The 15,979-nt window shown below is 40.2% G+C and overlaps 1 protein-coding gene across 1 annotated transcript in view; it reads left to right on the forward strand.

The window, feature by feature from the left end:
* TMEM132B (transmembrane protein 132B) overlaps positions 1–15,979 on the forward strand; it is a 234,110-nt gene that overhangs the window by 111,438 nt on the left and 106,693 nt on the right. The window contains exon 3 of the mRNA XM_009997682.1: positions 3,551–3,691. Coding sequence (XP_009995984.1) covers positions 3,551–3,691 — 141 coding nt within the window. The remainder of the gene's footprint in view (positions 1–3,550; positions 3,692–15,979) is intronic.

Genomic DNA, 15,979 nt, shown 5'->3' on the forward strand with positions numbered 1-15,979 from the left:
AGAGAGTATCGTGAATCAATGGTAATCACTCCATTGTGGATAGAGGCTGGAACGTGGGGGTCCTGTTGCAGGCTAAGGTCTGGTGAGCTCACTCAGTGTCCCTCTGCCTCATTTACAGCTCTGCTAATTGCATTATCAAAATGCCACAGAAGTTGTAACGCTTTAAACGTGAGAAAGTGCTTTTTAACAAGACAGTTTGATGTCTGAAAATTCTGCTTTTCAGAAAGCAAGGATTTAATTGAAATTAATTGTCAGTTTTACCAAATCTCCATTTGGCTCCCAGGTTTTATTTCTTTGTTCTCTTTTTTATTTTGTTCAATTTACATTTATCTTTATAAAAAAGGAATTAAGCCATCTTAGTGGTAACAGTTACTTCTTTGGTCATGCTTCTGTGAAATACTCCAGTAGATCATTTCCATGCTTTCCAGCCCGGAGATGGCAGACTTTTTGGCAGGTAGTAAATGTAAAGGACATCAGATTTTTCTCAAGCAATTCTATTTATCCTTACAGCTCCCTTGGAGTTGGAAGAACTGCACTTCCTAGCATTTTCTTTGTGGGGAAGAGAGGTATAAGAAAACTAAATGATCCACCCAAGCTTATAATTGAAGCCTGGCACAGAGAAGGGCAATAAATCCAGTGCTTGGGCTTGTGCAGGAGCCATTCACTATCCTTTCTCCAGTTCATGTCAGCTCTGGTAGGAGTTTCTTATTCTTTTTTCAAAGCCTCAGTCCCCAACACTTAGAACTATTTTTGAGCCTATGGAGTTTGAGGGCAGATTTGAAGATATGAATCACTTATCTGAAGAATAGCAGGCTCAAACCACCCATATGTAGGCTGCTTTAATTTGAATTTCTTGACTTTTCCTAAGTGAGAAACTGAATTCAGTTTCTTCCTTCTTTCAACCTTCCTGGCTCTACTGATATCCAAAAATGCAAAATGACATCTTGTCTCAGCCCACTAGAGCAGATGCATTGCAGAGGATTAGACTGGAAATTTTCCTAAAATGCAGCGTTCTGAGACATTTTTGGAAAATGTAGCAGGGGAGTGGAGTGTGCGATGTTCACTTGATGCTAACCCAGCAAGACAGTAGCTATGCAGCAAGTGAAAGCTGTAGGCACAGTCAACAAGACAGCACTGCCAAAACCCAGAAGACCTGTTAAGGGACAGTGCCCTGAAGGAGGAGCCAAGTGGTGAGCCAACAGGACCAGCATCGGGAAAGTTTCATCTGCTGTCCAGACAGGCAGAAAGCATCTTGCAGCTGTATTCAGAGATGAGACAGGAACCAGCAAAGCTCCCCAGCTGAGGGAGGCAGACATGACTGAATGGTTGGCCCAAGAGGGATGCCAGTGTTTGGGGAGATTTGAATAGCCAAGCATGGAGATAAATGTGGATATTTAGGCTCTTCTTACCCCTATAGTCTGTGGGGGCCACTGATGGAGGTCAAGAGAAGCAACAGCTTCAGCTTCCATAAAGAAGGGAGCTGCACACTGGTCCTGCAAGGTTAATGTCTGCTCAGGTGTGGCAGGGAATTGTACCGTGTTGCTTTCCATCCTTGTTGGGATAAACTGGCCTGCTAGATTTGAATCCAAGTAGATGAAAGTAAATGCTGCAGAGTGAAGATATCTGTAGTGCGAAAGCTGTGTGGGAGGACACAGCAAGCTTCTGACAGATGGAAAAAGGCTGATGAATCCTGAAATCATGGGTGAAATCCAGCTGTCCTTTCATGTCCCTGCTCGACCTGTCTTCCCCCCTAGCGTCATCTGCCCTTCAATTAGTAATTAATTAACTAGGGCTTTGACTTGGGTGGGAAGTTGGGTTAGAGGTTACCAGACATGTTGTCAAGAAAAAGCATGAGAAATTGAGGGGGTGATGGGGGGGCAGACTTGTTAAAAAATATAATTTTGGCTGGGAAAGAGAAAATTTAAAAAGTGGTCATGGTGATTGTTGTGTGGGGGTTTTTTTTGGTTTTTTTTTTTTTGGTCAGGCCCTAATGATTTTTTTCAGGAGTGGTTGACTAAGTCTTAAGAAAAAAAAAAAAAAAGAGTCTGTTGCTGAAGGCCTAATTCTCTAGCTCATGTAAATTGCAAGTCTGTCTGAAATGAAGCCATGTAGGTGTCTTGCAGGAATGATTCAGTCCAGTGTAATTACTACAGGATAAATGAATGTTCCTCTGAAAAAAAAAAAAAAAGAAGACGATAGGAAAGGGCTCATAACATTTGAGGCGTGTTGTTTGGAGATATGTCTGTGGAAAACCACAAAGGAGACAATTAGAAAAATATCAAGTAAAATTCTGCCCTTGAAGGTAACATTTTTCATCAGCTTGGTTATGCCAGGCATGGATTTGGCCCATCAAGTCAGTAAAGCCTTACAGGCAAAAATTATATTATAAAAGCAGGATGAATCAATTCCTTCTCAGAGGAAAAGATCACCCATTGAGTCTTGAAGCTACTTTGATCCAAATCCATGAACTCAGCTAGAAGTTAAAGGAAATTCTTAGTAGTGTAATGTGATCATCAATGGCCATGAGGCACTGGGGCAAATCCATTACAATTCACTGTTAAGTAATGCTTCAAGCCTCAGCAGTGCTGTTTCATTCTATCATACAACTAAGAGATCTCTCTTGGCTTTGCATTTAATTAATTAAGTCTCAGTAGTGGTGAACATGGCACTCCCGCAGTTGCATCCTGCCTAATTGTTCTCCAGGCATATTTGCAGAACTCCTGTTGAAATCCGAGACTTGTTTCAGGAGTCAAGCTGCACAAATGAAGTCCCTGCTATTAAAAGCAGTTTGTTCCCTGTTCCTTTGCAATCTGTTCCTAACACTGGGCTCCACTGGAGCATGGATTTCTTTTTAGGAAATTTTTTTAAGCCAAAGGATGGTGGCATTTACCAATTACCAAACTGCTTTACGCAAGCTTAGGAAATCAAGGTTTTAAATGTCAGCATCATATTATTTTCAGCTGCAAGAGTTTGACATGACCACTTTGATAGATCCCAATACAATAACTTAAATATTTTCATCCCTCAGTTCTGGATTTAGGATAACATATTCCTTCCATTCCCTTCCTGCATTATGGTCTTCGAGCAATGAAGCACACTTTTTCCATGCAGATTTCCAGATTGTCTAAACATTAAAAGGCACCTTGCTCCCAAAAGTTTGCAAGGAGGAGGCTGTATTTTTTTTTATCACAGTGCTCTCATTCTCCATCTTACACTGCAGGACAGATAGAACAAATTAAATCAACTTATGCTTTGTCACATCTGTTTCATTTATATCAAACTGGTGCCACTGAAGCAGAAAACATTCTTATTCTATTCACATTGCTCAAGCTGAAAATTAACTGGCTTTGCTCATAATGAAACTCACACTTCATCTCCTTAAAATGATTGGACCTGTTTTGTATTTTTAAAGCAGAGTGGCTTACAGTTCCAATGTATCAGTTTATTACTAATGGAAAAGGGAATATTTCCTTTCATCTTCCTTGTTCACCTCCTCTGGATTTATTTATAGGAGATCTGTAACTAAGGCAACCTTGCTGTTCCCCAACAGGATTAGGACAGCCCCAGGTGTGAAGATCCTGGACATCAGAGTCAGTGATGCAGACCAGTGGGGTGTTCAGGAGGAGACGGACAGCGCGAGGAGCACTGCCACCATCACCTGCGCGCACAACGACCCCAGCGCAGAGAACAGGTAACAACTCTTGTCAAATGCAGTGGAAGACATAAAATAGCTTCTTTAATGGGTTGTATTGCTCTTTTAATAGCAGTATTTTTTCCTTTTCCTTCTCATTGGAAAAGCATTGGTGAGAGCTTTTTGAGTTTTGTTTAATTTTTGAGTTTTGGAAGTAGATGATCTAATTAAACTGGAGGCAGCCAACTAGTCCTGGCTCAGGTTTGCTTCTCATGCACCTTAAGGGCAGCAGCAGAATTCCTGTTGCCAAAGAGCCAACAGAAAGAAATTGTTTAAAATAGAGAAATATGAAGAATAATTGAGAGCAATATAGGACAATTCTCGCTTCTTTACTTGAAAAGCTATGAAAGTAATAGCTATTAAGTGTCATTCATTATTGCTGCAGGGCACCTATGAGTGTCTATGAACTGTCTCCTGAATGCTGTGTATGTTTGCTCTGGTAATGCTCCCACAAGCTATATCAAAGGTAATGAGAAATTTACATTGTTAGTCAGAATTATATATTTTACATTACAAGCAATTACTTGCCATTATCATGCAGTTACTCTACACTTTAAGTATGCTGTGCATAAATTTAGATTGAAATTGTGTCATAATTAGGAAATCACAAAACTGTATGTCAAAATTGTTATTTGAGGAGTCTTTTGCATCCATCTTCTTCTGAAAGCTTCTGGAAGGAAGAAGAATGGTTGTTAAGCAGTTGTTTAGACCTAGGAAGATCATTGCCAGAGAACTGGAGTGCAAAAAGAGTTTCTACTCTGTTTAGTTTTTGAAGCTGCATTTGAGGAACAAATGAATCCTATCTAGCTCTGGGTACCAGTGATACAAGTGTTGAGAGTGACAGCTGTTCACCCATGGGTTTGGTTTTTAGCAACAGGGGACAGTCCTCTTGACTGTGTAAAACAAGCCTGATGAATAGCAAGCACAAAGCGGCTCTTTTCTCTCCAGTAAAGGTGCAGAGTGTGGAGGTGGCTGAGTGGGACAGACATTTGCATCGTTAAGGCATAAAATGAGGGGAGGTGACTCCCCACTTAGTGTCTCAGAGCTCCAGAGCTTTCTGGCATGAAATGACAGGCAAACCTTTCAGTTCATTAGCTGCTTCATGCACTTCCTTCCCAATTAAAAAAAAAATTCAAGCCTGATTCCATCATTATTTTGCTGGGGTGTCATGGGCTACTGCACTGATAAAGCAGAGCCTCAGCAGCTGGATTTGGCTCTGTATACTTTGTCTCCAAATCCTATGTCTTTCAGCTAGATTTCCCAGTTCTTCCAAAAGCTGTTGAAGAAGTCAGTGAATCCCTTTGGTGGAGGAAGAGCTCAGGCAGCAGACCCTGGCTCGGGGGGGAACTGTTGCACTTATTCTGGAGCTGCCCCATGACACATGGTGGTGCCAGCAGTGAAATCTCAGCCTGAATTAGCTCAGGCAGGTGATCTGGGTGGCTGTGCAGTATCTGCTCTCTGCTGAATGTTGCAGTCAGGTTTTTTTGCTAAAACAGCTGTGACCTCTGTTCTGTTCAAAGCATGGTGGAAAACCATCAATTTGAAAGTGAAATGCTGAGGTTAGAGGAAAACTAACCATTTGGTCTTACAGAGGAATCTCTCTATTGAAACAAAGCAACTATTTTTAAAGTTAGACAAAAATTAGGATGAATGCTGAAATTTACTGCCTTGTTCGTGGTTTCACTAATCCATGAAATTATACCTGTCACAGTAACTTAGTTTTTATTAAAACTGATTTTTGCTTTGTGTTGAACTGTTAAATTGCACAAAAGCAATGAATCTCAAGTTAATTACTACTTTGACCCTTTCCTTTGTGAGATTAGTTTAATATTTTTGGATTAATTAAAGAATGCAAATAGAAACTGCTGAGAGATCGTTTCCAGATTTGCAAATATTGTAGCGCTTAAAGTAAATATTTAACTTTGATATTTTCTTTAATTTGTCTTTTTGGTCATAATGGTGGCCCTCTTGTTTCTTTTGAAGAATGTGAAGTGTTTTGGGGGGTCCTGCTTTTCATTGAAATGAACAGAGATCTGAACTTGCATCTGTTAAGGTCAATGTGGCAGAACTGTCACTAGACCTGATTCATCTGTTCCTCCTTTTAGTAATTCCAGGAGCTTCATTAAAGGCAGTTTATGTATGTGTGAGAGTGCAGGATGAATCTCTCTTACTGCAGAGCAGAAGCTATTAGTAAACAGAATTTTATCTAGCCTGAGGGAGACATTTTTTCTCTCTCTTGGAAGTGATTTCAGTTCTGCTGACTTGCCCAGCTTTATCCTGGCAGTAGAGGAGATGGCTGAGTTTGCTAGGGTTTTGCAACCTCCCTTGGGCTTTGCACAGAGGTGGAGAGCCCTGGCAGCCCAGCAAGCCAGCTGGGCTGGCATAGCTCTGGGAGCTTCCATGAAAGTGAGAAAGTCCAGCAAGTCACAGCTGCATTTGGTGAAACCTCTGACTATCCTCCTTGCCCTTAGCTCACAGAGGGATCTGGTCTCCACTGCTTTGTGCTTCAGTTGCTCCTTCCTCCCCAGTGTGCAGCTCTGATAAGAGCCATGAACAGACATTGCCTGCAAGGAGAACAGTGGCTTTGGACTGTGACATGTTCTAATACAGTCTGCATGCCTTTTAGCCAGTGTTATCAGCTGGAGCCTTTTCAAATTTGCTTACTTTTCTAATCTTCCTCCTTCTCCCCTCTGCAGTGTTATCGTTATCATGAGTTTTTCATCTCCATTTCTCACATTTCCCTGCACAAATTGAGTGTTCATTAAAAAGCTTTAAATTAAGACCTTTCCTCCTTTCATGCAGAGTGCATCATGCTTTTTCTGTGCATTACTTATAAAAGAATTCCTTATCACAATGTTTCAGGCAGTTTACATTATATTCTATTAAAAATCCATTTTGTCCAAGGTTGTCACAATTCATAGATTAAAGCTTTCCAGAGTGTGTTTTGTTAAGAATACATTCATAAATTCACCTCTTTAGTTGTCCTGTAAGCTTGTATTTAAACCTTCTTTTTGATGATGTAGTTGAACAAAGAGTTTGAAAGGAAGAGATTTATTTTCAAATACACACACAGGAGTATATATGCACACATCTATCCTGATCTGTGTGGTGTCTTGTTTTGCCCTTATTGCTGCAATTTCCAAAAACTTAGGTACCTCTGAGTAAGGAGACTGATTGTTTCCATCTGCATATATTCTCCCTCATATTCTCTCCTTGGGCACTTCCATTCCATAGGAAAGGATCTTTATGGATTTCTGCATTGAGTGCAGAGTGCATCTTGCAAAGAATAGTGGAGGTCAAGGCTAGTAGCTTAGATAAAAATCGAGTGCTTCCAGCCTCTCATCCGGAAGAGCTGTGTTGGTCAAGGACTAGGACTTCAGCCTGTGGTGTAGGGCTAAGTGTTGAATTATAGCAAAAAAATACTTTTAAAATACAAGGCCAGCATTTGAGAGTCAACCAGACACAAATCCTTCATGGTTTCTAGAAAACAGATCCTATTTTTATAAAGATCATGAAGGTCTTTTCCATTGAATTTGCCAAAAAATGGATTGAGCCTTGCAGTTCTGTCCTTTGCACCTCTCAGTTCTCTGGAAGCATCTCAGGGACATGCCACAAATTAGTCTGCAGCAGGACTAGGGCAAGAGGACTTGGAAAGATGCCCTAAGAGCATGGTCCGTCTTTGGCAAGTTACGGTACCTCCTAACTCAGTGCTGATATCCAGAGGAATGGGATTTCAGGACCATTGCCAGAGTGATGTAGCATTTTATAGGATTAGGTTATTGTAAATCATTGCTGAGCTGGAACTGGGTTTCCATGGTCGCCTGTGAAAAGCCCCGCAATGCAACATATTTCATGGTGCTCGGTGTCTCCTCGCTGGGAAGCTGAAAAACAAAACCTTATTGTGACCTGGCCTTTGGTTCAGGAGAGATGAGATGGCACAAACACAAAACCTTAGCCACAAGAGTTGCAACTCTGCTTTGAAAGAGAGTACATGAAGAGGTCATTTTCCTTGCACAGGAAATTGTTGTTAGATTATATTGGATTATTACCCAGGTGAGGAGAGTCTGATTCTCTGACAAACTAGTAGTTTAATCAGAAGGCTTATCTTTATGCTAATATATTATTTATGCTAACTAGAAAATTTAATGAAATTGATTTTACCTGCAGTGCTGAGTAAAGTGTTATTGAGACCAAAGTGGTTCTTCTCACTTAGGGATTATTTTATCTCCATGTCTGTAATACAGCTTCCATCTGTCAGGATATCCATCACTGCATATATTAAAATTGCATGAGAGATACTCAGAATGCAGAAGCAGGAAGGGTGAAATATTCAGAAGGATTTTTTTCAAGTGTCCACAGAAGTATTTATTCTGTTGCCTGGAAATTTGTATATTTTTTTTAATTGATACAGACTAGGTTGGGTGTCTGTCATTTGACATCAACTATCTTTGAACTTGAATAAAAAAATAAAGATTCTATAATGATAATTCAATTTCTTTACAATTTTACGAGGTGTTTACAGAATTAAAATAGTTTAAATTACTTTAAGATTGTAATTTTAGTGCGTGTGTGTGTATATCTTTAAATCAGTGAAAGCAGTTATTTCATGTATTTATAGGTATGCAAACAGATCCTCCTGTTTTAAAATTGTTCACTTTTTTCTGTGCTTGGGAATACCCTTTGAACCAGAAATATCTGTCAAAAGAAGATGTGAAGTTGGCTGCCATTTAAGATATGTGCATATACTTACTGAAAATACGTGATGTTGGAGTTGGTGATAAACTGAGCAAAGATCTATCAGTTGATTTTGTTTTTCAAGTTACTGGTATGTCTCAAATATAAAAGCTAAGATTCACTCCTCTCCTTCCTCACTTTGTCAGACAGCTTTGAGACTCTCATACTTCCTCACTACATATTCCAGTCCCCACTTCACCGCAGGCAATCAGCAAACACTCCACCTGGAAACCCCCTGGGTGCTGTCAGGCTTCCTGGCTGTACTGAGCACTGGCTCTGCCAGTTTTGAGCACGCTCTCACAAGTTTTTGGAGGTGTTTCTGCATGGAATTCACCACCACGCGGCTCCAGAGTGACATACTCATTCCTGTGTAGCCTCCAAGCTCATATGCCATCAAGAAACAGCAGAGTGGGCAGACATTCCCACTGCCTCCTGAACAGAGCCTGCTGTGGTCCTGGTTGTTTGATGAACTGATTTGCTGCAGTGACTTGGCCTGGCAGAGGAGGATGCAGCGTGGTTGTACCTGTAGTGTCTGTGCTCTTAGTGGGGACAGCACAGGGTGTGCTGAAGCTAGAACGAGGACTTTGGTTGCTTCTCTAAGATAAATAAGCCTATAAAGATCCGTGGCTGCAACCTGCTGTAGCACACAGCAGTTTGCTGTTAACCACACTGAGGAAAGCATCAGAACATGCAGTGAAACACTGATGTGTTTATTGCCAAAGGAACTTGCTTGGCCCCAGGACACTGAGCATGTAAAGTGCCACCAGCAACAACAGTTGGCTGACAGAAGATCAATTGCATGTGTTGCTTTACACAAAAGAGCAGTAACTGGTACAGACAGCCTTGCTCTGTCTTATTTTAGGCCCATGCAAAGGCAGCAGGCTGGATGCCATTAAGTTCACATAGCACTAAAGTGAATGAGTGAGAGGAGCAGAGGCAGCAAAGAAGCACAAGATGTATAAAGCAGACAGAAAAGAACAGAGAAGAGCAGAGGAAAAAAGCTGGGGAGATGGGGAAGGGCAAGCTGGTGGCTGTCGCCCCCTGCCAGACTAGTCTGATGTAGGTAAAGTAGTCAGACTTCCTTAGGGCCTCTTTCCACCATGAAAGCCATACTTCCTGGAAGCTCTGCTTCAGCTACTTTGAAAAGGAAGGTTTTGAATTAAAAAATAGAGGAGCTTAAGGTGTGGGAAGAAGTCACAGACTATGTGGTGCAGTGTTCTGGCTTGGGTGTCTCCCTCCCATTCTTAGGCACTTGCTGCTTTCCTTAGGTCACAGGTGTCATGGGCAAAGAAATGTGCTTTGCAAGTAGAGTGTGCATAGCCTATAGATTCTGTATGAGATCATTCCCTGGCCTTTGGCCAGACCCTAAGACAGTGCTGTGTCTTGAGCAGTTGATAAAGAGGATTTTATCTTTAATACATCAGTTTTAAGGTTGTGACCTCCATTATGAGTGATGAAGTCTGTTCTGCTTTGTGTAAAGAGTGTTTCAGTGAGAGGCATCCACACACGTTTTCAAACATAAATGACTCAATAGATTCACAAAGAAAGCTTGAGTTATAAGAGTCTAACTACCTTTATTCTTTACATGTATTTCTTTTTTTTTTTTTTTTTTTTAAATAAAGGAACCCAAGCCTGCTTGGAAACATTTCTTTAAGATAAAAGCACTGGCACCTCACACTAGCTTAGAGAGGATAAAAAAAAAAAAAAAAAAAAAAAAAAGACCAATTAACAACAGTAGGAGGGACAACTTATTGTAGAAAGCTGTGGTTCTAGGATCAAATAAGTATAATTTCTGGAGGGTTTGGGTTTTTCAAATATTTTTAAATTCAAGGCTGAGAACAATGAAATTGTCCATCTCCTATTGGGAGCCTAATATCCTGGAAACTACATGAATACTTTCCTGGCCAGCCAGCTCTTTTGGATGGCTGTTTCTTCTTCTTTTTTAGTTGGGCTCACTGCTGCTTTGGTAAAGACTCCAGTAGAGATGGGTCAGAAGGATTACCGACTGGTAGTCCAGATAATTGCTTCCTGGTCCCAGTTCATCAGTCCAAGAAGGTAACGACTTAGTAACTTTTCTTACTCCATCCTTGTTGTGCTGGTTTGGTATCTCTATTATGACCCAAGGATATATTTTTGAAAAAAATGTACCTTTGGTAGTTGGAAAAACCTGTTCTGCAGGTCAGCAGAGAACCCCTCAACAAGGTCAATAACCCCTTGTCTTGAAAACTTGAAAAATGAGGAATGTCCTGTTGGAAGAACTCAATAGTTTTCACCCATGTTCATTGGAGTAAGATGATGCAATACAAATGGAGGCAGGAAAATTATTTAGAAAATGAACTTTATCAAAAGTTCTCCTAACTTGCCAAACTAGAAGAAAACTGTGTAAATCCAGAGGAATGTGCTGAAAATTGACATATAGTGAATTAGAAAAGCATTTCTTTTATCTTCTGAGAGTTGCATCTTGCTTAGCCGGTTTGGTTAAGCATAAAAAAATAATTCAACTACCCTGCTAAGTACAACAGCCTCTGATTATAAACTGTCTTTGTACAGGACAGGTATGATATATGAGAAGCATCAAACTTGGGCCATGAGGAGTGTATCTTGCTGAGCAAGGAGGTAAAAGACGCAGACTGAGGAAAAGAGAAAATTCCTTGAATATAGGAGAATGTGTGCTGAGAAGTAGCAAGTCACTCAATACATTCCATCTTCTACTGTTTTGATAGAAAAGGGAAGAAAATGCTGTCAAATAGCAGATTTATCATGAGAAAATGAATACGCAAGTTTGACCACCTGGTCATGTTCATGTCCAGTTTTGATCTTCGGCTCAAAAAAGCAAATTCTTATTCCTTGGTCAACTTGCTTGATAGCTCAGGCAGTTGCTTGTCAGCTGGGTTTGTGGCTGGAGACTTCCTTGCAGAAGTCTGGTTTCTACTTCTCAAAGTGGTTTGAAAGGCAATTTTTTATCTTATATTTCAAGTCCTTTCAATTTTGAGCTTGTTTTTCTGAATTGGAAGTTTAGGTGGCATAAGGAAAATAGAAACCACTTCTTAACTGTGAGACAAAGTGTCTTAAATAAACTCTTCACAAGTGTGATCCACAGAACCAGATCCAAAGCTTATTCTGAATGTCATTTCTTTTGAAAGATGAGTAAAATAATTCCAAAATGAATCGTGTTTTTTAATTTGACCTAATTAGCTTCATTTTGGGTATATCATTCCTAGATGTGAATCTTAATATTGATGTAACAGTTGGGAAAGTTTAATTTCAGGGTAGGGTAGTCTGCATAATTAGGACTGCCTGGGAGCAAATTTCAAATATGTGCTGTTGAGTAAATGACTGTTCACATAGTCATTCATCCATTGGTGCCTGGATGCTTTTTCCATATTGGATGCCAAAGGGAGTGATGACAAATTCAAGAGTCAACAGGCCTTTCTGGGTCTCTGCTGGTTTACTGCTTGTTATTTCTTAAGCAGTAGGTTTTAATGGTCCTGTGGATGATTTTGTGTGAGTTACCACAGGAGGTCCATGACAAAAATCTGTGCAGCTCTGGAACATTTCTGAAGCTTTACAGAAATATGCATGCACATTCCAGCCATGCTTAACTGATAACTTAAGACTGACTGATAGAGCCCAAGTGAGTGTGGCTGCTGGACTCATCCTTCTCATAACAGATGTTCTTACTCAAGGGAAAAAAATGGTTGTGTGTTGGATTTTTAATTTTATTTATATAATTGAATAATCCTTTTTTCCTCCCTTGGTAACTTAAACTTGAAAAGGCTTTTTCTTTTGTGTATGCTGCTCTGAATAGCCAGGAAGCACAGTTCTTAGTCCTAGTTAATCTTATAGATGTGGAGTCTGCACATGTTTAGGTATCTGTGCAGCAGCTTTAGATATCTGACATCACCTTACTGATGGGAAAGTTTCAGTCAGCCTTGGAGGGAGAAGACATGATCAGAACCATTATGCCTCAAAAGCATTATCTGATTCTTCTGTAAATATTGTACTTATTATAGAGTCCCAGATTAAAACCCGATTATTTTGTCAAACTGAAGTCTAGATTCAGAAGAGTGCCTTTATGTAGGGTGCCACTTGAGCACATACTTGAAATAGCCACCTCGGTTCTGTTGCTACCAGATACAATGACAAAGGGGGTACTCAGAGGCAGCCATTGGAGACAACAGTATGAGGAAAATACAAGTTGTGATGGTAAGCCATGTTGTATGTAATGAGGCATCAGTGTGTCACACCTGGAAATACTGTGGAAATGAGAAACTGAAACCTGTAGCTCAAGAAACCTTTCTGAGTATATTGGAAGTGTTGCTAAGGAATTTATTTCTGGCAATTGTACACAGAGGTTTAGGTACCGTAATTGGATTCTTCTTTGATACAATAGACTGGAAAAGATTATTGAATGAATGGGAAATCGGGGAGCTGGTGTCTGAGGTATGATTAATTCCCAATTTTACTAATTTATGAGTTGACTTGTAGCAGAGCCTACTGCACACATTTGAATTCCATTGATGATGTGTTGACTTGCTTACTTAACAGCCAGTGCATTAAATTACAAAAGCTAACAACTCATTTATTAGGCATTTAGCCAAAATTTAAACTCATTTTATTGTTAGGAGGTGCGGTTGCTAGACAGGCAAATATTAAGTTTGCTACTTTGATTTATTTGAATCCTCTGTGCCAAATACATTATAAAAGATCCCAGCATTAACCTTGCATCAATTATTTTTTGCTTTAGTTAGAATTTTTCATTCAATTTGCATTTGATATTCCTCACCTTTTAAAGTTTATCACTTAAAAAATTATACAGTCTTGTAAAATGAAAAAGTTGGCTGATGACTTTGTCAGTGTCAGCATATCATTTTTGTTTGTTTCTTTTAAACCTCACTTTTTCCTCAAGGGGAATATTAAGTCACAGTTAAGCTAAGAGCCCTCACATGTGCATCAATGTGATGAATCTGTAAAGTGGACTTCGGCACTTTAGCAAGATCCCTGGTTCTCCACAATGTGCAAAGGATAATTGTGTAGAGATGATACCCCTCCAGAGGACAGCTTGTGCCAGTACAGAAAGGCCAGAGGCAAAGCAGAGCTTGAGGAAGCACTGGTAGTTAGGAAAGCTCCATGGGAAAAGGCAAAATACTGGGGAGCACATTTGACAATTGTAGCTTCCCTGTTGGAGGGAGCTCCTTACATCAAAGCTCATCTCACTAGGCCTGTAATAGAAGAGTTATATCACCTGTGTCACCTGGCTGAAAATGCAGGACACTTCTCTTATAAACTTAGACAGACTGTCTTTGGGAACTTGCAGACAGGTGCCTGAAAACTGGTTGTGTTTGATCTTTCTGTTCGATTTGCTCTATGCAGATTTTTCAGGATACTTGTTAGGGTGTTTGCTGTGAAATATTGCAGTTGTTAAGGCAAATTGCTAAACCTTAGGCAAAAAAAGCTTTCCTTAAAAGCAACTGCCAACAGCTTGCACAAAGTCCTTTTTTTTGGTTGTCATAATTAATAAACAGGCTTGATTCTACAGAAATTCTTGAACTCACTGGGCTCAAAAGCTTACAGATCTCATGAAGAACTTTGCTGTTGGGGGTTGCTCTTCTGCATGTGTCATCTAGGTGCTGCCTTTTTTGGTTGTTAGCTTGTGCTTCGTTGTGAGCAGCTGGGAGCTGAGGACAGACAAGCACAGATCCTCCCTGGTGTTTGCTGAGGCTGTTAGGCTGGTGTGTTGCAGTCTCTGGCACCATATTTCACAGTGCTCCTATAACTGTTGGGGTGAGACTGAGGCTGCCAGGCTTCCCCAAGGGAATGTCCCTGTTACTGGTGGCCAGGAAGGTGGCTGCCTTGCATCACCCAGATACTTAACACATTTTAGCTCCTTAGCCAAGGGAGTGCTCAGCATTACACAACCAAAAAGAGTTGTTTGGTCTTTTCTCTTAGGAACTTTCAGTGCAGAGACCCCAAGTCTAGAAGTCAGTGACCTCTGTGGTGAGAGGTATTTGGAGATGCAGGTTCCTATTTCCACTCTCCCTCTTTGGCAGTGTTCATTGATACTGGTTTTCTAAATCTGTGACTGGTGTATCTTCTGTTAGACAAGCACTCTTCTTAATGGTGTACTGTTTAATTTCTCTAGAGACAAGAGGAGGAAATACATTATTCCTCTTTTAAAAAGAGTTATTTAAGTAAGGAATAATTAATGCAAAATGCTGTCATTAAAAATCAGCAGATAAGCTGATGGATCATCTGTCGCTCTCAAGCCTTGCCATAAAGGAAAAGTAGACAATAATTTAAAAAAAATTAAAATGGTAATGATGAGTATGGAGCATGTTGACTGTGAATGCCTTAATGAAAACTGTTATTTATTCATTGAATAACACCTTGTGACTCCCTGCTGACCAACACTTAGGAAGAGAAAATTACTTGTTTTAAGAGCCTTCAAAAAAGGGTGTAACATGAGAGATGGGATATTTTTGTCTTCTCTATACTGCACCACATTTCTTGTGGCAGATATTAATTCTGTACTGTAGCAGCATACTGGCATGGAATTTCTTTTGCCACAGTATAAAATCAGCTGTTTTGAGTGGGAATTGTATGTCTATGCTGTAAGTGATATTTGGGTGCCTACAGTGGGAGATGCCTGGGTCTGACCTGCCTGATTTCAGGTTCAGTGCTTCCAGGTATGATTAGTTTCAAGGGAGGTACCTAAACCAGCCCCCCAGCAATTATGCAATAAAAGTGCTTTTTCTCTGCACAGAACATGCAGGGAAGCTACTGGGTTAGCTCAGATGGGTACACCTGAATGAGAAAAATATTAAATGAAGGGAGAATAGTCCAAGCCTTTGTTTCTTGGAAACTTTTGCTTCCCTTTTGATACCATTAAAGGGTTAATGATTTTGGGGATTCCTCAGCTAGGACTGTTCTCTGGGACACAGAGAGCTGCAGCTCCCTTCCTGTTTGCCACCCCACTATTAGCTCAACTCCCATTTCTCATGTTTTGCATGTATTGTTGCCTCAAGCAACATGCATGTTCTGAAAAGACTACAGTGGAGGAGAAAAATATGTCAAATATGGTCTTGGAAGCTGAACATACCAGCAGATTTCTTTTGATTTGGAGATGCTCAGGCATTTGTACCTTTGTTCTTTGCACAAGTGTTTAAAAACACTGTAGGGCTCCTTTCTTTGTGTTTTACAGAACAATTTCTCTGATCTTTTTAAAAAAATACATAATAACAATAAATATCAAAGAGCTGTAGATGGGAATGGGTGGGAGCAGAATTTTTTTCAACCAGTTGAATGGAACAAGAGGATCACCTGCAATGGGAAAATTTGTGCTTTTGCCTCTTGTGATTCAGTGAATTCTTGAAGCTTTTGAGTTGGCATTGGTTAGTCTTGAAGGTTTACTTTTTTGATGAGAGGATATCTGCTGGACTTCTTCCCTCCACCTCTTCCTCCACCCAAGCTCCAGTGGAGATCAACAGAACTGATGTGATGTGAGCTGTAATTCTTTTTCAGCAATAATTATATGTCAGTCTACTGCACACTGTA

This window comes from Chaetura pelagica, unplaced genomic scaffold, assembly GCF_000747805.2.
Source record: "Chaetura pelagica isolate M959 unplaced genomic scaffold, ChaPel_1.0 scaffold45, whole genome shotgun sequence".
Taxonomy (NCBI): Eukaryota; Metazoa; Chordata; class Aves; order Apodiformes; family Apodidae; genus Chaetura; species Chaetura pelagica.